The 26,592-nt window shown below is 42.7% G+C and overlaps 1 protein-coding gene across 1 annotated transcript in view; it reads right to left on the reverse strand.

Annotated features, from left to right (window-relative positions):
• Positions 1 to 26,592, reverse strand: part of LOC141578038 (uncharacterized) — a 119,191-nt gene that overhangs the window by 63,749 nt on the left and 28,850 nt on the right. Inside the window, exons 4-6 of the mRNA XM_074366596.1 lie at positions 24,768 to 24,881; positions 24,264 to 24,488; positions 17,479 to 17,602 (exon numbers count right to left, since the gene is read on the reverse strand). Coding sequence (XP_074222697.1) covers positions 24,394 to 24,488; positions 24,768 to 24,881 — 209 coding nt within the window. The 3' untranslated portion in view covers positions 17,479 to 17,602; positions 24,264 to 24,393. The remainder of the gene's footprint in view (positions 1 to 17,478; positions 17,603 to 24,263; positions 24,489 to 24,767; positions 24,882 to 26,592) is intronic.

A 26,592-nucleotide genomic window follows, 5' to 3' on the forward strand; every position in this document is an offset into this window, starting at 1 on the left:
GACCCCACATTGCACTTCCACAGCCAGAGGCACCGGCCCCAGGCAGGAGCTAAAGGCCTGCCGGGCGACAGAGCTGAGAAGCCTTTGGGGCTAATCCCCGGCTCGGAGCTGGAGCTTCCAACCCGCGGTCCAGCTGACACCGACCGCCCATGCGCAGGAGGGCCAGCAATCCGCTCTGGGTTCTGCGAGAGAAGGTGGGGCAGTGAGGGAGGGAAAAGATGGGAGGGGGAGGAGAGGAGGGAAAAAGTGGAGGGAGACAGATGGACAGGAAGAGCAGAGAGAAGGGAGGGATCTGGAAAGGGTAAGGACCTAGCGGGAATGGAGAGAAAAAGCTTTACCTCTGGTGGCACCCTGAAGAAGGCGGCAGTCCTGCCTCTGTACCCTTCTGTAACACTTCAAGGCCCGCAGCTCAAGTTTTACCTCCCTGATCCAGCCCTCCATCCGATGCTGCTGCAGAACCCCTACGGGTATCACACCTGTTGCCCCCACGCGGAGCAGGGTTTTCTGTTGGTCTGGGAACCAAGCACCCGCAGGTGTTGTCGCTCAGAACTACCTTGGGAAGAGTACATATTCCCCTTTTACACGCTGGGAAACAGGCAGGCACGATCTTTGCCTTAGCTCCACTGTCCCAGGTGTTGGGCTGGCAGGGAGCGGGGTGGTTCAAGATCAGAGCCCCAGACAGAGCAGACTGCCTGAGTGTTGGTGCATAGTCCCCATCCGTCCTGGGTAAACCACACTCCACCCTAGTGGAACCATCAAGGGCTCACAGTAGTTCCCTGGGTGTGGGAGAGCTGTCCTCATGTGAAGGAAAAGCCCAGCTGGGCTAACAAGCTAAGTCACAAATCTAAGTGTGATAAGTGTCGGTTTACTGATCTAAATTCTGCTGGGCTAACTCGTAAATCTGAAGTTTAGTGTCAGTTTACTGGGCTAACAAGCTAAGCCGTAAATCGAAGCTCAACAAGTGTCTATTACAAGTTGACAAGCACCAGTGTGCTGATTCCTTGCTTTTTGTTGCTTGAGCCTTATTGGCTAATACACCCTTACTTGTAATTAACCCTTTAAAACTTCATGTGTATGTCTTGGATGTGGGTGCTCAGAACTTCGGAGCAGAAGCCCCTTTGAGCCCGCCGGCATAATAAATCTGAGTACGCCAACACTCCGAGTGGTGATTGTTCCTTGGCTGGCCTGTTGTTTCCATAACACTCAGTTCCAGTGCCCAGCTTGCTAGGTATATAGGAGTGCTACCAAATCCAAATTCATTGTCTTCAGTGCAGGACAGGCCAATAAGTTGGGAGACCAGGTGTTGGGGCATGGAATAGCAAGTTTCTGTAGACCTAGATGGCAAACTAATGTCCTGGAAAACCATCTCCCCAAGTCAGAATTCAGGCTCTTTTCCTACGTGCTTGGTTGTTGCAATCTTCTTGGTGTAGGAATTCCTTCTTGTTAGAATCCTTTGTTCTTGCAGCTATCTGCCTGGGTCAAATCTCTGTAAACCTCTAACAAAACAAACGTTATTTTCTATTCTGCAATTTCTTATCTTTTTATGAATGAAAATGTGTTAAATATACTTAAAGATCAGAGCCTTCAGAATAGGTTCTCCTGTATATTTCAGGCTCTAAGCAACATTGTTTTACAAGCAAGATGAAGCCTAGGAGACAAAGCATAGGGTTAAAGTCAAAGGAAAAAATCTAATATGGAGTCAGATTTGTTCTGTTCTATTACCCAGACAGAAGCCACTTGAGGATTTAAATCACTTTAAGTTAAAAATAACTAAAACTTTAAAGGAATTTACATACATAGGTGGGAATGTGCATAGCATATCTGGAAAAGCACCCAAAGGATAGTAAACAGTGGCATCTCCAGGGAGGGCTGGAAGAACAGAGGATGAGGGAAAACTTCTTTCACTTGTGTATTTTTGTGCTCTGTTTGAATTTTTTTTAACCATTTGCATGTATTTCTTTTTCAGTTAAAAAAATGTGTAATGGAGCAAAGGAGTAACTAGCTCAGCAAATACAGCAGCCATGGAATCACTGAGTCATCACTTTTGATTTAAGCCAGGAAGCATTTATTGACTCTCACCTATGTGCCCAGTGCTGTTTAAAAAATTCTTTTATTATTATTATTATTATTATTATTATTATTATTATTATTATTATTATTATTATTATTATTATTATTATTATTATTATTTATTATTATTATTATTATTATTACTATTATTATTTTTATTATTACTATTTTTATTATTATTATTATTTTACGAAATAATAACCAGGTATCCCTCACCCCTGCCCATGGCTGGTGGAAAACCAACTGAGTTTTTATTGAGTTGTTTTCCAAGGAGTAGAGATGAGTTATAAACTGAACACATCTTCAGGGCAAAAGAGTCGGAGTGGTTTTCCAGCAGGCCAGACAGCTATGAAGGGTTTTCAATAGAGGCCCCCAGAGGCTGAGAGAGAAATCCTCGAGGACCCTACAAAAAGCTGCCCAAGCTGTCTTCTCCATGGCAATACTGAAATAGGAAAGAACAAATCTGACTCCATATTAGATCTGTTCCTTTGACTTTAACAAAGCCAAGTTAATACTCTCCGGTCTTTTCATGGGTTATGATGTCACAGAGGAGATGGACAGGTCAACAAGGAACCACTCTGCCGTGATCACGGAGACGGGGAGAGGGATGGGCGGCAACATGTGTGACGCAGCTGTAGCCATGCCCGCGTTTCTAGGCAGGTACCCAAAGTCGCCTCGACAAGATGTCAAACACTTGTGCCCACGTCCTCATCACCTGACATGTATTAAAGAGAAATGGAAATGTATAAAAGGCCAATACCCTTGGTGGGTACACCGTCCAAAGAGCAAAGTCACAGTTTGACAACTGGCCATCTCGGTTCCCTGGGCTTCATTCTTGGAGAACCTTAAAAACCACTCCTCTGTCCTTAAGAAGTGCTGCATATTTGTCCTATCTTTGTCTCAGGGATGGAGCACGTTCAAGTGAACTTTAATGTCTGCACAGATTTGACTGTCTTTCTCCAGGTTCACTTGTCCATTCTAAAGAGGCCTGAGCTAAGTCCATACTCCATAAGTTCTATTCCCTCCAGTGAAAACTCATCGAGCCTGCAATTAAAAGCCAACTGAACAAGACTCTCCTCAGCTAAAAAGTTCACCCACTCTTCACTGATTTCTTAATCTCCTTTCCTAGCTAATTGCAACAGACTAACAACTCCCTCCACCAAGCTCCCCAACTATGTCAGTTTGTCTCCCCAAACAGAAAGTGAGGTCCATAAAAGAGGTGACTCCATAGTCACCTCTGAATTCCTAGCATACAGTAATGTTAAGAAATAGAACTATGATTATGGCTTCTTTCCTTTAAAACCTTTCTGGTTATTTGATTGAGACCTTGGAAGACAGGTGTTTGCAGTCAAGTATCTTGATCCTCAAGACTCTGGAGGCCTTTTTCGGAATGGCTGCTCACTGATTCATTCAAACCACAGCTTCTCATTCCAGGAGTAGCTGTGATTCTCTGCCAGGAGTTTGTGGTCACTCTCAAGCCAGAAGAGCTTTAAACTATATCCTTATTTTGGATTTGTAATTTTTCCCCTCTTCCAACAAAATTGACTTTCCTAACTGTCTTGCCTTGAGGAATTTTTTTTCCTAGTTCACCCTTTTGTAAACCATGCTTCTCGGGATGGGCTTGGCCTTACATATGATCAGTCATCCAACTCCCAGTGTGAGAGGACTCGGGTTCACCTCCTACCCTCCTGTCAAGGCAACTGAAACTCAGTACAGGAGCCAACAGGCACCCCAGGGCTTCTAAGGCTCGTGTATCACCCAGAATCCCTGCTTTCTGGTTTGTCTTGGCTTCTGAGGATTTCCCCTCACTTTCTTCACAATTAGCTGTGCAGCATGAAAGATGAAGAAAGAAGGTTTTATTTCTTAATCAGCATTTTAAGAAACTTGTGTAATGAAGGTTTTCACGAGTTTCTAGAACCCTCCGTTGCCGAGACAGAAAACACACTAGATATTTTCTAAGTTTAGCTATCATGTGTAATTTTTCTTTTCTTTTGTTTTCTTAACTGCATATAGACATTTTTTAATTAAAAAAAATAAGGCCCCAAATAGGATAGAGACTTCAAGGGGCATACAAAATTAAAGGGCAAAGACAGAAAAATGATAAATACTCTACAAGGTTAATATAATACTTACACTATGGATCAGATCAGCAATTCTCAGTAACAGCTAATTGAAATATGCCCATGAGGTAAAACGTCTCTCCTGTCAGGAGATGGCTAACAGAAAATAGAATTAAAACAACAAACTAAAATTCTAAGTCTGGCGAGGTACAGAATTCTACCAGCTAAATGTGTCTTCTTCTGGAAAAGAGGGAGGCTCACCAGCTCTTTACTGTGGAGCCTGAGCCCAGGGGATGGCGGGGAAGTGAGCTCTGTAAGTACCCAATAGCAAACTTGTGATGAATAAAGACATGTGAGCTTTGATGACAGAGATGATAATACTATTCACTTGTCCTGTAAAGTATGTCTTCACGTTCAATGATCAATACCTCGGCGTCCTCAGGGATTAAGATTATAGGAAAATTCACAGCCCGGGCCCAGACCTCCTCTTTGAGCTCATGACAATGCACTTAGATGTCTCAAAGGCAACTCGAGCTCCACCTGCAAAGAGCTGACTTCACGGTGCTCCTCCCATAGCCGTCCTACCCAGGGCCCCTGGTCGGGGGGCAAGGTCTCCCTGCCTCTCCCAGCTCAGGCCCATCACTCACAGATGTGACTGGACCCCACCTTCAGGGCCCAGATTTCCTCAGTCACCGAGTCCCACCACCCACACCTGACCTACCAGGTACTCACTGGCACTCACTCAGCACTGACTGTGTGCTGGGGACCACGCTGCACACTGTGCACACGTTATCTCACTTGATCGCCACAGCAGTCCTGGGAGGTCGGTACATCACTTCTTCAATTGATTAGATAAATTGTTTACTTCCTTGAGTGCATCATCCAAAGTGACACAGCTACTCAGCCACAAAACTTGGACTGAAAACCACTTGAAAATTCTACACTCCTACACCTGGCAGCCACCCTAATCTGACTCATCACATCACCTCCTGCAGAGCCTTCTAAATGTTTCTAAGCATTCTACAAGACAAAAGTGATCTACGAGAGCACCCCACTCCCCTACTTAAGATCTGTCAATGATGGTCCATTGCCCTTAGGAGAACGCCCCACCAGGCCTGAGCACAGCCCAATGGCCCGGCATCCGCGTTCCCTGCGCGGCCTCGCCTCCTCACCCACCACACAGATCTACACGTGCCGTGTCCAGGACAGGGATGCTGACTCCGTACAATCCGGGGCTCGTCTCACTCAAACAATGATCACCTTCTTCAGTGTTCACCCTCTTCACTGCTGACGGTCAGAAAAATATTTTCTCAGGATGAATCAATATCTTTTTCCTTACAACTTCCTGTCATTGATAATGAGCTCCATCCAAAATACAGAAGACCTAATTCTCAGTCTCCTTATCTGTAAAGTGAGAATAACAAGGAAATATATGAAGTTTTAAGTGAAATAATATACATGTGAGGCTGAGGGACAATTCCCAACATACAGTAAGCACTCAATATGTGCTTACTTAATATTAATAGGAATATATTGCATTCCAGCAACCTTAACTCAATGTTTTATGGCTTTGTCCAACAGACTACAGACAAACATTTGGACGAACACCTTTGAGCAGATCAGCCCAAGCGTGCTGGGAGAGGTAAGCACTGACTCCAGTTACAGCTGCAGCCAACCAGCACTACGGGGCTGGGGCAGTTTGCTCAAACTCTTACATGTTGCTTGAGAATTTAGTTGTCATTAATGAATAAAGACAGGTGTTCTTTAGTCAAAATTCCTGAAACATATATCTTCAAAGATTGATGCAAATTTGATTTCAAGTACAACACTCTCACTAGAAATTATTTGAAAATGATAGTCTTAGCTCCTCTGCACATCAAAAGGGCATGATCTTAATGTATCTGACTACACCAAAAGTGTTGTTTAAAGGAATTTAAGATGAAGCCATCCTAAATAAGCTCTCAGTATCATCTTCACAAAGCCCCACCCAAGGATCTCATTTCTCACTTCCACATACGTGTTCAGGTAGCTTAACCTGGGTCTTGGTTTCTTATAACATGGGGGTGGGAAGAGTTGTGGATAGATTTATGTAGCAAATATAAACCTAGAGTATTTGCTGTGTAGAAATCCTAGAAATAAACAAATTAATATATAGTCCTACCCTCAAGAAGCTCAGCCTTTCCATTTACAACAGCATTAAAAATAAAATGAGAGATACATTTAACAAAAATTTACAAGATTTGTACATTGAATATTTTGATGTATCATCAAAATAATACTTAAAAGATCTACATATATGGAACACATCCCATGTTCATGGAATGGTAGACAATATTGTTAAAAATGTTAAGACTCCCCAAAGTGAGTTACATATTCAGTGGAATCCTTATCAATGTTCCAGCTGACTTCTTTGCAAAAATTGAAAAAGTGATCCCAAAATTCATATGGAAGTGCAAGGGGCCCAGGTCAGCCAAAACAATCTTGAAAAAGCAGAGCAAAGTTGGAGGACTCACTTTAAAGGGTACTAAAAAGCTATAGTACTAAGTCAGAATGGTACTGGCATAAGTTTGGGTAAATAAATCTATGAGATATAATAAAAACCCAGGGGGAAAAACTTACATTTACAGTCAGTTTTCCACAAGGGTGTCAACAACACTCCATTGAAAGAATAGTCTATTCAACAAATGGTGCAGGGAGTGCTGAGTATCTGCAGGCAAAAGAATGAATCTGGAATCTGGACCCCCATATTTTAAATAAATAAAAATTAATTCAAAATTGATCACAGACAGAAACGTAAAAACTAAACCTATAAACTTTCTAAAAGAAGACACAGTATAAATCTTTGTGGTCCTAGGATAGGCTTTGGTTTCCTAGATACAATACGAAGAGCACAAGTGATAGAAGAAAAAAGCAGATAAACTGGACTTCATGAAAGTTAAAACCTTTTTGTTACAAATTACATCATCAAGAAAGTGAAATGACAGGGGAAGGGGGTATATCAAGTGACAGAGTGCATGCTTAGCAAGAAAAATAAAATAAATCAATACATCTAATTACCTCCCCTGTAAAGAAATTGTTTTAATGCTTAAAAAAACTAAAGTGAAAGGACAATCTGCAGAATAGGAGAAAAATTTTGCAAAGCATGTATCTAAGAAGAGACTAGTATTCAGGATATATAAAAAATGCTTACAACTGAACAATACAAAGAAAATCGACCCAATGTTTAAATTTGCCAAGGATTTATATAAATACACAAATGGCCGATAAGCACATGAAAAGAAGCTCAGCATCACTAGCCAAATCAAAATCAAAATGAGTTCTCATTTTACACCCACTAGGACGGTTTTAATCAAAACATGGACAATAACAAGTGTCGTTGAGGAGGCAGAGATACCTCATTTGCGGCCAGTGGAAAGGGACAATGGTGCAGCTTCTTTGGAGAAGTCTGGTGTTTCCTCAAAAGGTTAGAGTTATATGGCTCAGCAATTCCACACCTACATGTAGAGTCATCCCTCAGTATCCTCGGGGGGTTGGATCAGGAACCCCCCACCCTGGATAACATAATCCAAGGATGTTCGAGTCCCTTTACAATCAGCCATCTGGATCCATGAAGTGGAAATTACAGATATGGCGGGCCAACTCTACAGTCAACAGAATGAAAACATATTCTCACAAAAACTTGCACATCAATATTCATGGCAGTATCATTCAGAGTAGACAAAGGTTACAAACAATATCCATCCATCAATGAACGGATAAACAAAATTACCAAGAATAGGCCCACAAACTTTTGGTCATTGAATCTTTGACAAAGGAGGTGAGAACATACAATGGAGTAAAGACAGCCTCTTCAGCAAATGGTGTAGGGATAACTGGACAGCTGCATGTAAATGAATGAAGTTAGACTACTCCCTCACAGCATACACAAAAATAAATTCAAAATGGCTTAAAGACTTAAACACGTAGACAAGACACTATAAACGTCTTAGAAGAAAACATAGGCAAAATATCTGACATACATCTCAGCAATGTTCTCCTAGAGCAGTCTACTCAAGCAATAGAAATACAAGCAAAAATATACAAGTGGGATGTAATTAAACTTACAAGGTTTTGCACAGCAAAGGAAACAGTAAGCAAAACTAAAAGACAACCTATGGAATGGGAGAAAATAGTTGCAATAAATGAGACTGACAAGGGCTTAATTCCCAGAATATATAACACCTTTTACACTTGATAAGAAAGAAAAACAAACAATTCAATTCAAAAATGGGCAGAAGGCCTAAAGAAGCTTTTCTCCAATGAAGACATACAAATGGCCAATAGGCACATGAAAAAATGCTCAATATCTTTATCAGAGAAATGCTAATCAAAACTGCAATCAAATATCACATCTCACCAGTCAGAATAGGCATCATTCAGAAGTTCACAAACAATAAATGCTGGAGAGGCTGTGGAGAATAGGGAACTCTCCTACACTGTGGTTGCAGTTTGGTGGAGCCATTGTGGAAAACAGTACAGAGGTTCCTCAAAAGACAAAACATTGACCTCCCATATGACCCAGCAATCCCACTCCTGGGCATATATCCAGAAGGAATTGTAATTCAAAAAGATACCTACACCCCAATATTCAGAGCAGCACTATTTACAATAGCAAGACATGGAAACAACCTAAATGTCCACTGACAGATGACTGGATAAAGAGGTTGTAGTATATTTGTACAATAGACTACTATTCAGCCATAAAAAAATAATAAAATAATGCCATTTGTAGAAACATGAATGGACGTGGAGAATGTCATTCTAAGTGAAGTAAGCCAGAAAGAGAAAGAAAAATACCATATGAGATCGCTCACATGTGGAATCTAAAAAAACAAACAAACAAAAAGATAAACTTATCTACAGAACAGAAACAGACACAAAGACATAGAAACCAAACTATGGTTACCAGAGGGGAGAGGGTGTGGGAAGAAATAAATTGGGAGTTCAAGATTTGCAGATACTGAGTATGTATAGAGTAAACAGCAAGTTTATACTGTATAGCACAGGAGAATATATTTAATAACTTATAGTAACTTATGTTGAAAAAGAATATGAAAATGAATACATGTATGTTCCTATATAAATGAAGTGTTGTGCTGTACACAAGAAACTGATGCAAAATTATAAACTGACGCAACATTATAAACTGACTAGAATTCAATGAAAATATTTTTAAATAGAGAAAAAACGGAAAAAAAAAGAAAAAGGATATTATAAAACCAAAAGAATAAAGTACTGACTGAGGCTACAACATGGATGAACCTTGAAAGTTTATACTAAAATAAGCCAGACACAAAAGGGCAAACAGTGCCCTTTTAGGTGAACTGTATCTAAGCCTTTATTGTACTATTCCAGTAAATTTTCTGGAAGTTTGAACTCTCAAAATCAAAATAAAATGTATTATTCATTAAAAACCTAAAATGATTCCTCACAGGAGGGCTTTAATTATTAAATGCAGAAATGCATGTAAAGCTCCTGGAACAACAATTTGCACGTCCACACACAGTCACTGCTGTCACTGCCACTCAGGGGGTGGTGCCAGCGCTGATGAGGGCTGCCTCCAGGTGCTCCCCTGCAGAAAGGAGTGAGGGCCTGGGCTCTGACAGGAAGGGTGACCGGGAACATGGGTTAGACAGAGCCACGCCCCAGACTTTGTATTACCCAACTTTCTTATACAAACTGCTCCATGTAACATAAACACGCTACAGGGATGTATCTTATGACACAGGGAATATAGCCAATGTTTTACAATAACTATAAATGGAGCATAACAATAAAAATTGTGCAACTATTGTACACCTGAAACTTATATCATATTGTAAATCAGCTATAATTTTATAAAATGTTAAAAAATAATTTTAAAATGTTATCACTTCAGTATTCAATTCGGTTTTTAAGTAACTAATAAACAGCTGAGAATGTATAAAACATTTAAGTGTGATAAGTTTGTTTACATATTTATTTACTTTCAGCCTCCTGCTAAAAGAGAAATTAAACAATTTTTAACACAGCTTAACAACCATAACAACAAAAAGACAAAAGTTAGAGTGAAGAGAAAATGGAGATTCAATACTTAAATGAAACCAGGGGGAAGAAAACTCATAAAAACGAATGCCATGAAGTCAGGGTAAGTGTTAAAGGCCGACTAGAAATTCAGCCGTAAGATTCTTGGCAGCTAAAGCAAAAAGTAAAAGATGATGGGGCGGGTGGTAGAGCTCAGTGGTAGAGCATGTTCTTAGCGTGCACGGGGTCCCGGGTTCAACCGCCAGGGCCTCCTCTAACAGATAAATACACCTAATTACCTACCCCCCCAAAAGAGCCCCAATGAAAAGAAAAAGAGAAATTTCTTTCCTAAGAAAACCTGATGTTAAATTTAGATTAAATACTTGAAAAAAAAAAAGAAAGAAAAATAGAAAAAGATGAGTGACACAAGCGATAATGCCCGTGAGATAAATCTGTGGTGGCTGCTGGCACGTCCCCATGTCCCACGTGGGAAAATCTGAAACACCCTTCTCACCACTCAGAGTCATCCTCAGCCCAACCCACCCCTCTCCCTGTTAAATGCAGGAGCACAGGCAGGGCCCGGCCTTTGCTCTCTCTGTGTCAACACAGTGAGACAGGATGGAAGGGGCCAGAGCACAGCCATTCAATGAAGGCCACAGCAATTAACATCAAAATGGTGAAGGATTCAACCCCCAGTAGGCCTTGAGGCTCAGGATGAAGAGATTTTACTTCTAGCAGATCTTGAGCTTCATTATACACCCGTTGTAATAGTAACATGGTGAATAACACGCCCCAAGGCACCATGGCCATCCCAAGGCTAGCCACAAAAGGTCAAAGGGTGGGAAATGGCCAACTCCCTGGGAATCCCAGCCCCTTGCCCTTAGGCTGCTCCTTCTAATTATTAGCATATAAAACAACCAAGCCCATGAAAACCAGCAACACAGCGCCACCTCGCGGTCATCACTCTCTCTCCCTCTTCGGAGAAGGCCCACAATTTGTCTGTGGAGTGTGTACCTACTTTTAATCTGAGCACCCAACTCCCACACCTCGTGGAATTTCTCCTGCCTTTCAATGTGTCTCTGTGAATAAATCTACCTTTACTCAACAGTTGCTCTTGAAACCTTTCCTGCATGAAGCCAAGGACCCACGTCTGGTGGGGCACATTCCAGGGGCTCAACCAAGGCCTGGGACACAGCCCTTCCCATGCCCCACATATGTTTTCTTGTATCAACAGGACTGGGATGTGAAGGGAGCTCTGAGGCCCCAACTAAGGGACAGAAGTAGCCCCCAGGACCAAAATGGCGGGCAGCCCCTCCCCCAGCAGGGGCCCTGAGGTCAGCCCGGTTCTCTGTGGTTCTCTGTTGTGCTGACTCCCCAGCCAGAGAGCGTTCTCCTAGGCCTGTCCCCACAAAACCCTTATCTCCAAAATGCAAGCACATCATGTCACAGTCCTCTTATTCAACCAGGAAATTTTCAGCCCACTTTTTCCTTCCCTAGTAAAGAATCTATCTGTCCTCCCTCCCATCCCACCACTTCTTTCTTTGTGAGAACTCTGTACTCCCCATACACCATCCTGAACGCAGGTGCCTTGCTGGCTGGGACCGAGATATTTCAGTCTCACACAGCCTGCATCCTTTCACTTTCCCCTTTCTACCTTAAAAAGCCTTTCCTGAGTCTCCCACCCCTCTGATTCTGAACTTCACAAAGTGCTGAGGTTGCATGCAGTCACTGTGTGCATACCTCCCAGGTTTTGACTAGGTTTCCTTCACAAGATCTTCATTAAGGAGCTTCATCAAGAAGTTTAAAGAGTCTTTTCTTACATCGGAGTGGAGGAGCCTGCATAAAATTTAAATGGCCTTGAAGAGAGAGTAAACCAGGGACAGAGAGGTCATAGGTCTTAGTCAGCAGTGTCACGAGGCAAAATGTTCTTCGAAGGCTCAGAGTGGCTTCTGAACACGGAGTCGGGAGGGAGGAGGTGCCAGGCTGTGAGTGGGATGAGTGACACTGGGTACGCTACCCCAGCTGGGGAAGTATTGGATTTTGTTCTAGTTTTCCAAAGAATTTCTTACCACCTTTTCTCTTATTGTCACATACCATTTCCTACGGATTAAGAAAATCAATGTCAGTCATTTGGGCCAATTGGTAGAAGCTACACGATGCCATTCACAGGGCTGGGATGTAACAGCCACACCAGTCTAGGTTGAAAGACCAGTAGGGGTATTTCCAAGGTAATCACGGGCATGCAGCAAACTCCCCAGCTTCAATTACCTCATCTCAAAAGTGGGGCCAATAAAACTACCAAGCAAAGTGCGTGATGATTATGGCCGACATCTGTTTACTAGGTAAGTGCCCGTGACAGCTGACACTGGATTAGGAATGAATATGATCAACGAGGCACAGTCAGCCTGATTACATGCACCCTGCCTTCATGCCTTGGTGCAGGAGCGGAGTTTGTTTAGCTGAAATGAACGCCCCCAGAGCAGCCCTGAAGGGAAAGCTCCCAGCTTTGCACGGCGAGGCGTGTTCCTTTACTTCTCTGAGCTGATAACAGTTTGCAGTCGTCTGTTTTTACATTTATCCCTTTAGTACCTGCCTCCCCTCCGGAGTTTTTGCTTAAGCAGAACAGGTCCAGGTTTGTGTTGCTGCCTGCCGGATATTCTGGGCTGGGAGACAGGCGACTCCACGTCTGGCTCTGGTGCTGAATGGAGAGGGCAGAAAGCCCAGGGGCCCATGCTGAACAGAGGCCCCTGCACCCAAAATTATGGTCTGACTTTGGGCAAATTACACCGTCTTCTTTACCCTAAGATTCCTCATCTGTTCATGAAAATAACTGCCCATGGCACGTAGAGTTTCAAGGATTAAAGGAAATCACCAAATTCACAACCTATTCAAGGGGCTACCAGTACGTCCTCAACAGGCACATGCTACCTTTACGGCTGTAACACACGCTAAGCGGGGCGGAAAGACACAGTGAACACTGCTAAGTGCCTGTTAAGTGTTTCATGTGTGTTATAATACTGTTTAAAACTTACAACAAACCCAGGAAGAAACGAATATTATAATGCATATTTCACAGATTCACCAACAGTTTAATGGAGGTTACACTCTAGTCCAAGGTCCTTTGGTGAGGAAATGGCGATTTAAACCTGAATCTGAGCCCAGGCCTGGGCTACACCTCTCTCCAATCCACCTCACCACTTGCCTATGAAATCCACCTGTCCGATACACGTTTGCACAGGTCAGCTCTTAAATGCAAAGTGTGCCACCGTTTGTCAATGTTTGTTAATTACCATAAAGTGCTCTCAGAAACCGCTACAGAAAAGACAGGTTGACCCACATCCCTGCCAACAAAGAAGAGATATTCTGCCTTGCGTTCTCCTGTAATGTGCAGAAACCCTTCCCTACACCACCAAATTCAAATGTATGCTTCCTCCATGTTTATGTTTGCACACGGCTTATTAAAGTAGAAGGTACCTGCAGTAATTCCATCTCGTTTCCTTTGCAAGTTTCCAGATTATCCACAATCAGTCTGTGAATGAAAATACTACAATGTGAATTAAAATACTACAACCATGTCAGTAAACAAAGAATGCTGAAACCAAGTCATCAAGGCTTCCGCCACACCCCAGTGCGGACAGACCTGAAGCCCAGCCTCTACAGCCACTCACAATGCTGCCCTCTGAACAGACTGAGAATAAGAAGACAGGATAATTGCCCTAGATAGCTAGGTGCTTGTCTAAAGAATGAATCAAGTGAGGTCAAATGATACATACAAAGGAACTAAATTCTTTAACTTGAGATGCCTGGATTTCTTTAGATAACAAGCAATCTTTTATTGTTCCAACTCCCTGGTTTTTGTTGTAAAGCTCCTATATAATCCTAGTTCCTCCCGTACTTCTTGGGAGCAGTCCCTCAGACAGATTTGAAGGCTGTCATCCCGCCTCGAGTCCTCTCGCCTAATAAAGTGTAACTCTAAACTTTCAGGCTACACATTTCTTTCAGTCGACAAGTCCCAGAATAGACACAACTCATCAATTCTGTAATGGAACACACTGGATCTGGAACCAAAAGCGTGTTCTAGTCCAGAAAAACTACGGGTCCCTCTTTCTTTCTGTCATTATACAATCCCACCAGAACTCATTAATTTGCTGTCTGCTCATCTGGCAACCAAACTCAGAGAAGAGTCAACTCAGCAGAGTGCTCTACTCGGGAGAACACCCAGCAGCAGCACTGCAGGCTACGTGCCCTCCCGCACGCTCTGCCGACCCCTAGTGTCCTCCGTGGAGACCAGGCCAACAGAGGTGTTCCCAACAGCTGCAAAGTCCCACAGATTAAATAAAAGCATTATATTTTCTACGATATGTTATGTATATTACTATCTCTGAAAACAGCTTTGCCAGAAGCCCAAATTTTCCACATTAATCTGCATAGGCTATTCCGGCCCCCAAGGGAAAACAAGTCTTATGATGATGCTAAGGCCTCCAAAGTCCTCTCCAGGACCATCAACCAAACTGCCTGCAGGCCTGCAGCTGCAGGCGGCTACATGTCTGTTTTTAAAGCAACCCCTTCCTGCCCTCGGGCGCTACAAAGTCCCTCTATGCCCTCCCATCTCAGAGTAAGAGCAGCCACTGCAGAAACTTTCAGGGCAGCACTGACAGGACTGGACACAGAGGATCAGAGCTAAACTAAGCCTTCTGATGACACGAGCTTGTCACTGTGTCATTTTACAGATGAAGGTATATATAGAGAGGTGGGGTGATCTTGCTCAAAGTCACACAGCTAATAAGTGGCAAAGTCTATAACTCAGCTCCACCCTCTGGCGTGACGCTCCAGCTGGGACACCCACAGGGTTCTCTCGTGCCTGCCTGACCAGTCCTTTACTGTCACTCATAACCCACCACAGTGTCTGACCCTAGCCTGAATTTTCAGCCTCTTCTCCCTCTAGTTTCTCAGGAACAAGGCTGCTCGGGCCACTGTGTGACTTCCGGCTCCCCAAACCCTCAGTGCTCAGGGTGGTCTTGCCTGTGCATCCAGCACCCTGCTCAGAGGCTCTTCCTCCCCTGCAGGAGGACGTTTCCACTCTCCGCAGGGACACCCCCTCAGGGAAGCGCTCTACTCCCCCTCAGCACGGCAGGTGTCCCAGGCCACATCCCGAGCTGCCCCATTAGGTCTGCCTGTGCCCAGGTCTGCTAGTCAGACCAGCAGCCTCAGAGCCAGGGATTATGCCCGGGTCTCCCTGCAAACCTACTGCCCGCCTCACAGCCCCCAGCCAGTAGGTCACCTGGAAGTCACAGCAAGTGCCCCACCCAATCACGAAATCTCTTCATTTGCCAGCACCGCTGATGACTGGTCTCCAAAGTTTGGTCAGTTTCACACAAAACAGCAGCTTCCACTGAAGCTGAGGGTTTTCACTTCTGCTCCCCATCCTTAATGGAAACGTCAAGGGAAACCAAAAGACCTTTTCTCAACCCTTTTCTGATGACACATTCCCACCCACATTACTCACATGCTCAAGAGTTTTGGGTCCACGTGATTTCGTTTCCCTTATGCTAAGTGGCTCAAAACACTGCAGGATTCTTTCTCTTTTGAGAGTATTTGTTTGTACTGAGTTTATTGACTTTAATCTCTTTTTGTCTCTCTCTTAAGTGTCCCTAGCAGTTGCCACTTCTTAGCCCCTTCAGCAGCCTCACTCCCATCATCTAGTCTAGGAAATCATCTGTGATGAGGGGCCCGGGGGCAGTCACAGAAGATGGAACAAAGGTACAGAGAGGCTACATAATTTGCCCGAGAAGATCAGCTTCAAGCCCCAAAACTGTGTGTCACGTCCCTCTGTTTAACACTTATGCTAAACTAGTTAACTTTTTATAGATTATGGTTATAAACAGATGAGGTATCAAAATACATAGAAGGACACACATCAACTCTAAGATGTTTATTAACTCCACTATTTTGTTTCTATTTATTTTATTTCTATTAAAAAATATTAGGAACCTCTGCAGTGAATATAACAAAATGTTAATGGGTGTTAAATCCAGAATATAGAGGCGTAAGTGTATCATTACTCATAATTATTTGTATGCTCACAAGACAAAATGATTTGAACGTCTCTCTCCCCTCCCCCTACTCGCTACTGGCTCTCACCTGAGCTCCCAGACCACACATATAACAGCCTTTCACTTTATCCACAGCTGAACTCATCAGCGTTCCCCCAAATCTCCCTCTGCAGCTTTCCCTGCTCAGAGCACAGCAGGACCATCATTTACCTCATTAATCCACCCAGAAACCTGGGCCTTACTCCATCCTACCTTCACAGACATCATTCATCCTTTCCTTTTTACCATCTAAACATGCCTAAAATCTGTTCGTTTTTTCCCGGTGACTGTCCCACTGACTGTCCCACCGCTCAGGTAGAAGCCACCAACACTGCCCACCTGGACTCACGAGTCTCCCAAGTGGCCTTCCAGCTGCTCTCCCCTACTTGACACAAATTGGATTTTGTCACTCCCGTTCTTTTATGACTCTTTTCAAACCTAGTGTTCTTAGAAGAAACTCCAAGTTCTTCACATGGTGAAGGTGTTTGCCATGAAACTGTCAGCTCAGGGAGGGCAGGACCCCCCTCCTCCTTGACCCTCCTCTTTCCCTAAGCCCCGCCCTCTCCCTCGGCCACGCCCTCTGGCACAGCACTGGCTCAGGAAGACCTGCTGAGCTACACCAGCCTGTATTCTAACCCTGGTGTTCAATTCTTAGCAAATTGCTTCACTTATCCATACAAATCCAAGGTAGATTAGAAAGATTTTAGATGTTGAGCTAGACTATTGATTTGGGGATTTTGCACTAGCAACCTGCAATTACATGTTCTAATGATTCTGTCTTCTTAGAACAACACCCAGATTTAAGGAGTTATTTGTGGAATGTCTTCGGAGTAAAAGGGACTGTACTTTTACAGACTTTATGTTGTATAACATGAACAACACGGACAGGGTCACAAATGGAACTGCCTCACAAGTGACAGAAGACAGGTGAGAGGCACAAAGCAACAGGTCGCAAAGACGGTAAGAGCAAATTTGTTTTGCCAACCCCCCCAAAAATGCCTGAAAGAACCAAAAATTCTGAATTTTGAAAGTAAAAGATTATCATATAGTGAAATAAAATAAATAATCCTCTTCATCAGGGTTTCAAAATCTGACTCCAGATTTTTTAGCAGGCCATACTGAATCCTAGCACAGAAAAATCAGATGGACTAGTGGTGAGTAAGTTCCAGGAAAACTGCAGTAATTCCTCCACTTGTGTAAGGACATACACTCACCTGCCGAAGGTGAATGTAGACTGCATTCTGGAGAAATTCGGAAGCTTCCAGGCTCCGCTTCTGGATGCCGAGGACACGGACAGCTTGTAAGCATGCTTCTAACTCAGTCACCGGAATTCTTACACTGCAGGGGGAAAAGGAGGCCCTCAGTCGATAGCAGAGATGTTCCTGTCGTGTATCACAGGCCGCGCCTCAGGGACTCAGTGCCTTGCAGCAGCCCGGCCCCAGGCGAGGACCCAAAGCGTGGCCCACCGAAGCAGGAGGTGCACTGTGCTTGAGAAATCCCATCCCCGATGGGGGCAAGAGGGGCTGGTGGGGTTGAGTGAACCTATAAATGCCCACAGAAATATGCCTGCATTCATTCAAGTGATACAAGCAACAGTAGCAGGCTATTTAACAAAATTTCAATTTTCAGTGGAAATTTTGCCATTCCTTTCCGCTTGTCCCCTGCACTCTGAAACAGGCTTAGGCTCTCTCACACCTGCAGCTCTGAAGCAATAGTTGTGAAGTCATTTTACTTTGCTGCAAGTGTCCTCGGTCCCCTTGTAACTGTGTCTGTCCTCTCTTAACACAGTCGGATATCTTCCTGGATCTCTACCTGAGTTCCTTTCTCCTCCTCCTCAGATCCTGAGATAAAGGACAAGTGAAGGCACATGACCAGAAAAGGCACTGTGGACTTGACTGAAATCCACAGTGACCCCCTATGTGAGTGCTGCCCACCCCTTACATTCGATTTTCAAGGTTCTGCACAGGGTGACATCCAGCCCAGAGAGGTGGCCCAGGCCCATTGGAAGCTACGTGGCTTGGGCACGGGGACAGGTGCAGGAGCTGGTTCCGGGGCCAGGCCCCTCCCCACCTCTGCTCCCCTCTCTCCCGAGGCCCCGCTGCCAAGCACTCAGGCTCCGTGATCTTATGTCCTCTTCTACTCTACTCCAAACCCTTTTCCTTTTCCTTTTTTCCCTAATTATCCCCAGCTGGAGTGATTTTTCAATCGCAGTATCTGAAAAAATTTCCTACAGCCGAAAATGAGGTCTCAAGAAGTCAAAGCACATATGCTACATCCTGAAGAGTGCCGCTGGCTAGGGGGACCCTCACCAACACTCACGTGGCATCAGACATGTTTCAGGGTCGGCCACCCGCAACAAGAGTGTGCTGTGACCCCTATGCCCGCACAGCATCTCTGCTCACAAAAATATAGTTGGCCCACTTATCGGTTATTAAGAAGCAAAAATACAAAATTGCTCATGTTTCTTACTAAAATTATCTATGAAGCAGAAAAGGGAATTGTAAGAGAAAAGAACAATTTTGACCCCATGTTAGGTCTGTTCCTTTGGCTTTAACCCTGTGCCCTGTTTTCTAGGCTCAGACTTGCTAGCTCTGCACCATTTGTAAAAGAAAGTTGCCTTTAGACTGAAATATCCAGGACAGCCTATTCTCCTGGCCGTGATCTTGAAGGATGCTAATTCATCTGCACTTATGTAGAGATGGCAAGTTGCAAAATAGAGAATAACCTTTGTTTTTTTTTTTTTGGAGTTTTCACAGGGGCAACATGATTTGATCCGCATGGACAGCTGCAAGAACAGCGGATTCAAAGGACAAGCAATTCATACAGCAAGAAGTTTCCAACAACCAATCAAAACCCCGCCCCTTTTTAGTATAAAAGAAGACTCAATTCTGACTTGGGGAAGATGATTCTCCAGGACATCAGTCTGCCATATTCTGGATCTGCCAGCTTTGCAAATAAAGTCACTATTCCTTGCTCCAACACCTCATCTCCCGGTTTATTGGCCTGTCATTTGGTGAGCAGAATGAGTTTGGACTCGGTAACAAAATGACTGCATTGGAGGTAGTATGTCTCCACTGTTTCCTCGTTTCCAATATGTAACATGCACATTACTTATGATCTAGTGCAAATAATTCATCAAAGACAACCACAAAAAGAAACTATACTCACCCAGCTATCAACACTGAATACAAAACCTGTCAATTTTATATGCTGTTTAAGAACACAACCGAAAAACCTAACATAGGGAGTTGATTCCACGGAAATAAAATTATTTCTACTCCTTCAAAACTTTTTCTTTTCTTTTCTATTTTATTTTGTTTTGCTTATTGAAAAGAAAATAAAAGTCAGATCATTTTATTTCACGTATTTTTGTTATAGCTACATACTTTAAATACTACAGAGACTTAAATTGCAATAAAAAATTGTTCATATATTAGTATAAAGATATATACACAATCAATGGGGATTAGGAATGGAGTGGACATTTACTAAAAATCCACTGCAATCCAGTCTTTTACAAGCATACCCTGGAATATAAGCTCTATTATCCAGGAGTCCTCACCCACGTTCTCACTGCTGAGTCCCTTAGTAAACAACTACTAAGGCACCAGCATAGAACCATGTGATCTTTATTTTAGGAATAAATGAGGGAATTGATTCATTCAATTCTAAAACAAAAACCCTAAAATAAATACTGAACTTATTTACAGATAAAGAAAATTGTTCCCTCAAAAAGTAAAGTTTCTTCCTCAAGGTCACAAAGCTAATAAATGGTAAAGGCAAGATTTGAACTAATCTGCCTGATTCTAAAAACTAAGGTGGAAATCCCATTAGACTGGGGAGGGTCCAGCTGCGCAGCCTATCACCCTATTTTGTTCAGATCTAGCCTTAGACAGCCTGAGACAGCACCCCATTCCTATGGAACTCGAGGGCAAACGATAACATTAAGGATTTTATATCCAGCAATTTCTTAGGTCTCATGTATATAAAGTGTCAGCAAGTCAGCAGAAAATCTCTGGGAACCATTAGTGGGTCCAGACCTTTTTGCTGATTAGAAACTCAATCTATCAGGACATAGTGACCTTCCCATGAGAGGCCACATGGACATAAACTAAAGGCAGCTGAACAATGAAATCTAGCAAGACCCTGGAACTCAAGCAAGAAGGATCCCTGCCATCCCCCACCCAGTTGCCTCTTCATCCAAGTGGACACGAAGACAGAAGACCCGGGTTCTTGTCCAAGTTACACTATCATGGATTCTCACCCATAAAAAGTTACAACTCTATGCTGTCATAAGTCCTTTCCAACTCAAATATGATGACACCAATATCTCAGCAGAATATCTATGTCTCCACTTCCCCTCTTCTAATAGGAGAATATTTCTATGGACACAAAGCAGAAATCCAATTTAAAAAACCATGCACGAAGCCAGGTGAATTTCTGCTTAAGAAACTTTCCTCTCACGCTCAGTGAATGAAAACTCAGAAAAAGAGTTCCTTCTCCTTCAGCAAACGGGAGGCATCCTGATTGTGTGTGTGTGTCTGTGTGTGTGTGTATAAATCAAATATAATGGTCTGGGATGTGTACAGATTTTTTTTAATGTCACTGTAATTTCATGGGGATGAGCCAACATTTAAAGTAATTTGAATCTAGTGTTCTCAGACAATCTCAGGCTCTTTTGGTGGAGGAGGTGAAAGGGGAGAGTAAAGGAGGAAAGAGGTAAATGAAACAAAGAAGTAAGAATACTGCTAGGGAAAGGCAAGACGTTAATTTTGTTCTCATTGCATCACAACAAATTAGGGACTGGCTTTCCCCCGATGTCTTATTGAGCACTGAGTTGCAGAAGAAGAGGCAACAACCCATTTCTCACTGAGATTGTGGCTGTACGTGGCATCTTATAGACACAAATCATTTACACTGATCAAACACTCTAGCAGCAGGCCGTAATTCTCCTGTTTTGAGAGACAAGAAAACAGGAGTTCAAAGAGGATGTATAACTTGACAAAAGTCAGAGGACCAGTAAACTAAAGAGGATGAATTCAAACTCAGATCTGAATGCAGAGTCTGCTCTTCCCACTCCCAGGACTGGAAAGTCCTTAACACACAGGCTCCCCAGCTCCCCTGCAGTGTTCCTAGCGCCAAGCATTTCCCATGGTAATGTTAGCCAGTTCTCACAGACACAGCGCTCTGTGCAGCCAATGACCTCCATCGGACCTTGATCATCTACCTGCCACTCCCACCAGGCTTCACCATACAGGCAGGAGTGCTGGCTTTCAAGTGCATACAAAGCCACCCCCGGTCTAACCTGGGCTCTTCTGCGGCTTCTCCAGCCTAAAGGCAGCCATGAAACTGCTCACAGTCTGTACATGAGCCACACTACCTCTCTCCATCTGTCTCCCCACCTATACTACTACTTAGCTATGACCATTTTGAGAATCTTGGAAACAAATTTTTAAAAACAGAAAAGAAAGGATTCTGGAACAAGTGCTTAATACTTACAATTTTAAATGACAAGTTACAAATTGAGTATTGACAAACCGAATCTTCCTTTCTAAATGTCAGTTTTAAGCATTTAAATATATAATAGCAAAAAATTCTCACAAAATTAACAAAAACATAAACAATAAACTGGAATAAATTCAAAAATAATGCCCATGTTCTAAATGGAGATACTTCAGGACTATACTGAGTGTTAAAGTAAGAGGTATGAATGTAGAGACATAAACATATTGCATGGAGGAAAGCAGTTTTGTAAAGATGTAAGTTCTCCTAAGAATAATTCAAAACTTACTAAAAACTCCCATGAAAATTCCAATCTGATTTTTTTTAACTTGAACAAAATATTTTGGAACTCTTCAGGAATAATAAAGTCATAATACTAGACAAGAAAATTTGGGTCGGAAGAAAATAATCAAAAAAAATCAGACTGCCAGTGATTAAATAAATTTTTACAATATGTAAGATATGGTGCTGGAGTAAGGAAGGGAGACTGACAGAAAGGAACCATGAGTTCAAAAAGAGACTCTAGTGTATGTAATTATTTTGTACAGGTGGGATTTCAAATCAAAGAGAAAAGTATGAATTCAATAATTGTCCTGGGACAATCAGAATCACCTAGAAAGTATAAATTCTATTCCTGTCATAATGACCACAAGATAAATTGCACATAGTGATGTAAATATTAAAAAGTACTAATAACAGCAAATACAACCCTTTGCTCTTATTAACTCAACTTCTCCTCACTATAACAAGTACTATTATAATCACCACCTTAGAGATTAAAAAAACCTACAGAAGAGATTTATTCCATTATAAGGAAGTATTTCTAAGAATGTCAAAGATAAAACCCTTAAGGAAGACATTTACTATCTTAAGAGTAGTTTGAGCCACAACAAGAATAAAAAACTTCCTGAACAAAATGAAAGGAAAGAAATGACAAGAAAAAGCTCTGTGATACATGTTGATGAAGTCACGAAGTAAATTTTCATAACATACAAATAGCTGTCACAAAGCAACAAGAAGCTCCCTCACTTAAATGTTTGCAAAGGACACAATGAATCATTCATTTTAAAAAATTCAAAAGGCTAATGAGTGAAAAAAGCTCAAAACTTCACTGGTCATCAAATGCAAACTAAAACAATGAAAAAGCACTTTTGCTTATCATATTGGCGAATATTTTTAAGATATTCTAGTTAGTGTCCATCTGTGGGAGAACAAATCATGAGCGACTTTTTCAGAGGATGACATATCAATGGATATGTAAACTCTGAAAAACGTACATACACACTGACTCAACTCCAGTTTTAGGAATCGTTTCCTTTAGAAAAAAAAAATCAGTCCAAACAGATGTATCCATCAGGGCATTTACACAGCACTGTTTACAAAGGTGGGAAGAAAAACTGAAGTGAAATAATATCCAGCGATAGAGAATTGGTTACATAAGTAATTGTGCATTTTTTCATTCCCCAATGGAGAAGGAATTTCTAGAGTCACTTGAAAGGAGTCTGTGATGAATGTAAGTGTCACATCCAGGGACTAAATTTCCAGAAGCCTTAACTAAAGGAATATACATACAAGATCACAGGGATGTCTGTACAAGAAGGATGCAAGTCAAACATTCTTTGTGACAGTGGAAAGTGGATAAAACTTAACTCTCCACCATTAAGACAATGTTACGGTAAATCAAGGCGAGCTGCGGGCGCTGAGGGAGCCGGCGTTTCGCCGTGGTCCAGGGCCTTGTCCACAGCACTCTCCCACCAAATGTGTCCGTGGACAAGTGACAACACCCGCACATCAGGAGACCCCTCCAATCTATCTGAAAGGGCCGGGTGAGTCTGGAGTGGGAGGACGTCCATGATATACCCCTGAGTGAATAAAGCGAGCTGCAGAGAAACATATAGTATGGTCTCATTTTTAAATAAATCATATATACACACAACTATACATTGATTTCTCATATGTGTATATATATGTATCTCATAGGCATAAAGGTCATGAAATATATATACCAAATTTTCCACAGCTTTTACTCTCAGGAAATAATGGGAAGGGAGTTAGGGGCCTTCCTGTACCACCACAGTTCTCTTTTCAGTATTTCAGTTAAGTATACTTGGAATTTAAAAGTTTATTTAAGTCCGAAGTAAAATGGACGATGCATTCCTTAAGACAGAATGCTACACTGGTCATTAAAAATCATGCCAGGGGAGATAGAATATTGTAGAAAAACATGTAATAAGCCGAATGGAAAATGGAGATCTCCGCAGAGTAAACAGGGACAGAGTGCTCACTGGTTTTTATGACAGAGCTGATACACACTGAGGAAAATAACAGAAAATAAATGTTAAATTGTTAATTATTATCTCTGAGTAGCGGGACCAGGATAGACTCTTTTGCCCCTTTATTCAGACTTATTATATTAAATGCAAATTATTTTTCATATGAAAAAAGCATTTTTAGGCGTGTAGTACCACGCATTGGGGAATAATACATGAATACTTACAGAAACAAGTAACTAGGAGACACCGCAGCAGCGCTACACAATGTAGAACGGGCGATCCTGATTAACATCGTGCAGTTACATAAGGACCCACAAAGTGAGAGCACCTGCTGTAACAGGGCGTGGCCCCCTTCTATTTCTCAGTTGTGTCTTCAGGTCTGAGGCAGTTCTGAGCACGGCCAGTGTCAGTGCTGGTGTCTGGATGGATGCTACTGGAGGTGAGGGCACCTGCAAGCGGAGAGGAAGAACAGAAACCATCGTCTGCCTTTTCTGTCTTGTTTCTTTGTTACTTTAAAAGAGAGGAATAAATAAGATAAACTGTGTATCTTCCCTACAGAAATTTCAGTAATGAAACCGTTTTTAAAGTCTTCACAGCTTATATTCTGCCTATAACTGTCTTTTCAACAAAGCATCATATTTATTAAATGTGAATTGACTCAGTTAATTAACTCCCTGTTGAAACATTCTAGTAAAGAACATGAAATGCCGTATGTAAAAGAACCACACCTGCAGTGACTAGCACAGCTGTCTTGACGGCAGTGCATTCAGCCCGCACCATCCTGTGGTCCTGAGCTCCTGATGCTGGTAAGAGAGCACGCTGCCGCCTCAGATGGAGAGATACTGTGAAAGAGATTGTACTCTACAGTACTGACAAAACATAACTGACAAATCCCAGGCTCCTTTGAGGCTGTCATTTTCTGTTTCTGGCCAACCCCCGTCAATGAGCAGAACCACCCCATTCCCGAGCCATGGGACTCATGTGGGAAGCAGTTTTGGAGAAATTTCCAGGTATAGAACGTAACAAACTATACATAGATCTCTGAAAAAAGAAAAGATGCAATATTCTGATTTTGGAAGAAACTCAAAATATTCTCCTAAGCCTTAGTAGCTGGAAAGGCTGGGCATCTCCTAAGCCACTTATTTATTTCGCAGCCAGTGAGCATCTCCCACAAACCCTGTTTCCCTGTGTCTGCTGGGAGCCTCAGGCACACTGTTGCTGTCAATCTTATAAGTCACAGGGCAGACGCGTGTCTCTCATGCCTGCAACCCTCACACAGGCTTGCCTCCTAGCCTCACTGTCTGAACTTGGCCCCATTTTCTCACCTGTTTATTTGGTATCTGTTCTTCTGTAAGCTGCCTGAAATGCTTTTTGGAACAGCTCAGAAGATTCAGTGGGTAGATAAATGGACAGATGTACAGGTGAGAGATGGGCAGACAGACAGGGAGACTCCAAGAAAAGGGGAACAAAGAAAATTTCCTATGCAGAACCCTCTTCTAGTCAGGGAAGAAAACCACCACGGAGAAGTGTGAAGAGGCAGGTGGCTTAGGACTGTTTCCTGGATTCCATGAAAAGTCACACCAAGATAGAGGGTAGAACTATAAATAATAAAAGAAAAAAGCATGCATGCTTGAAAAATATATCTACAATATGTACTTTCTAAAGAATAGATTCAAATCAGCACGGCCCAATAACACAATCCTTGGGTGTTTACAGAAGTGAGAATCCCATCTCCAAACCACAAGGCATCCCTTCGGAGCACTAAGAGTCTACACGGGACGGTCTTAAAGCCGTAATCACAAAAGCTATGCTATCCTGCCCTTACGAGGAATGAGCAGCTGTGCTCGGGCTGCCCACGCGCCATTTACACCCCACAGCACCTCTAAGGGGGAGGGACGCCTAGCAAGCCCGTCTTTGCAGAACAGCAAACAAGTCCGGGAGAAGCTAATCTGACCTAACATTTCTCCATCTCTCAGGACTGGTCACTCCAGAGCAGGACTCGAACTCGGACCCACGTGTGTAATCACGTTACTACCGTGCTTTGCGTGCTTTTTGTGTGTATAATACATTTGTTTCTGGCATGAAAGGATATTTAATAAATGATCGGTTGTCCTGTCTATCTCATTAGCTCACAATCAATGTTTATAGTGTTGAATTGTACTCTTTTTCCCTGGAGAAATGAATGGAACGAGCGGGTGTTAGAATGAGGTGGGGCTCCATTCTTTATCTGGTACCTCATCTCATCCAAGTCCCCAACCAGGGTGAAGGAGCAAATGTTCTCTTCATCTTTTAAAGAGAGGGCTCCACTGATGGTGACTTAACTCCAAAACCAAGTCTGGGGAAAGGGCACATTCAGCAACCAGAGCAGTATCACCTGTAGGAAGGCGAAAACAGCTCACGGGAGGGCTCAGGGGGTCAGCCTGATTTAATTTCAATCGATAAAACAGTAACACACTCTAAAAATACTAGCATGCAATCGATTGGCTCTTTCTTGACATCTAGCAATTTTCCACAGCCCACATGTAAAATGATCGTGAACCAGTGAAAGATAGT

Source organism: Camelus bactrianus, chromosome 6 (assembly GCF_048773025.1).
Source record: "Camelus bactrianus isolate YW-2024 breed Bactrian camel chromosome 6, ASM4877302v1, whole genome shotgun sequence".
NCBI lineage: Eukaryota > Metazoa > Chordata > Mammalia > Artiodactyla > Camelidae > Camelus > Camelus bactrianus.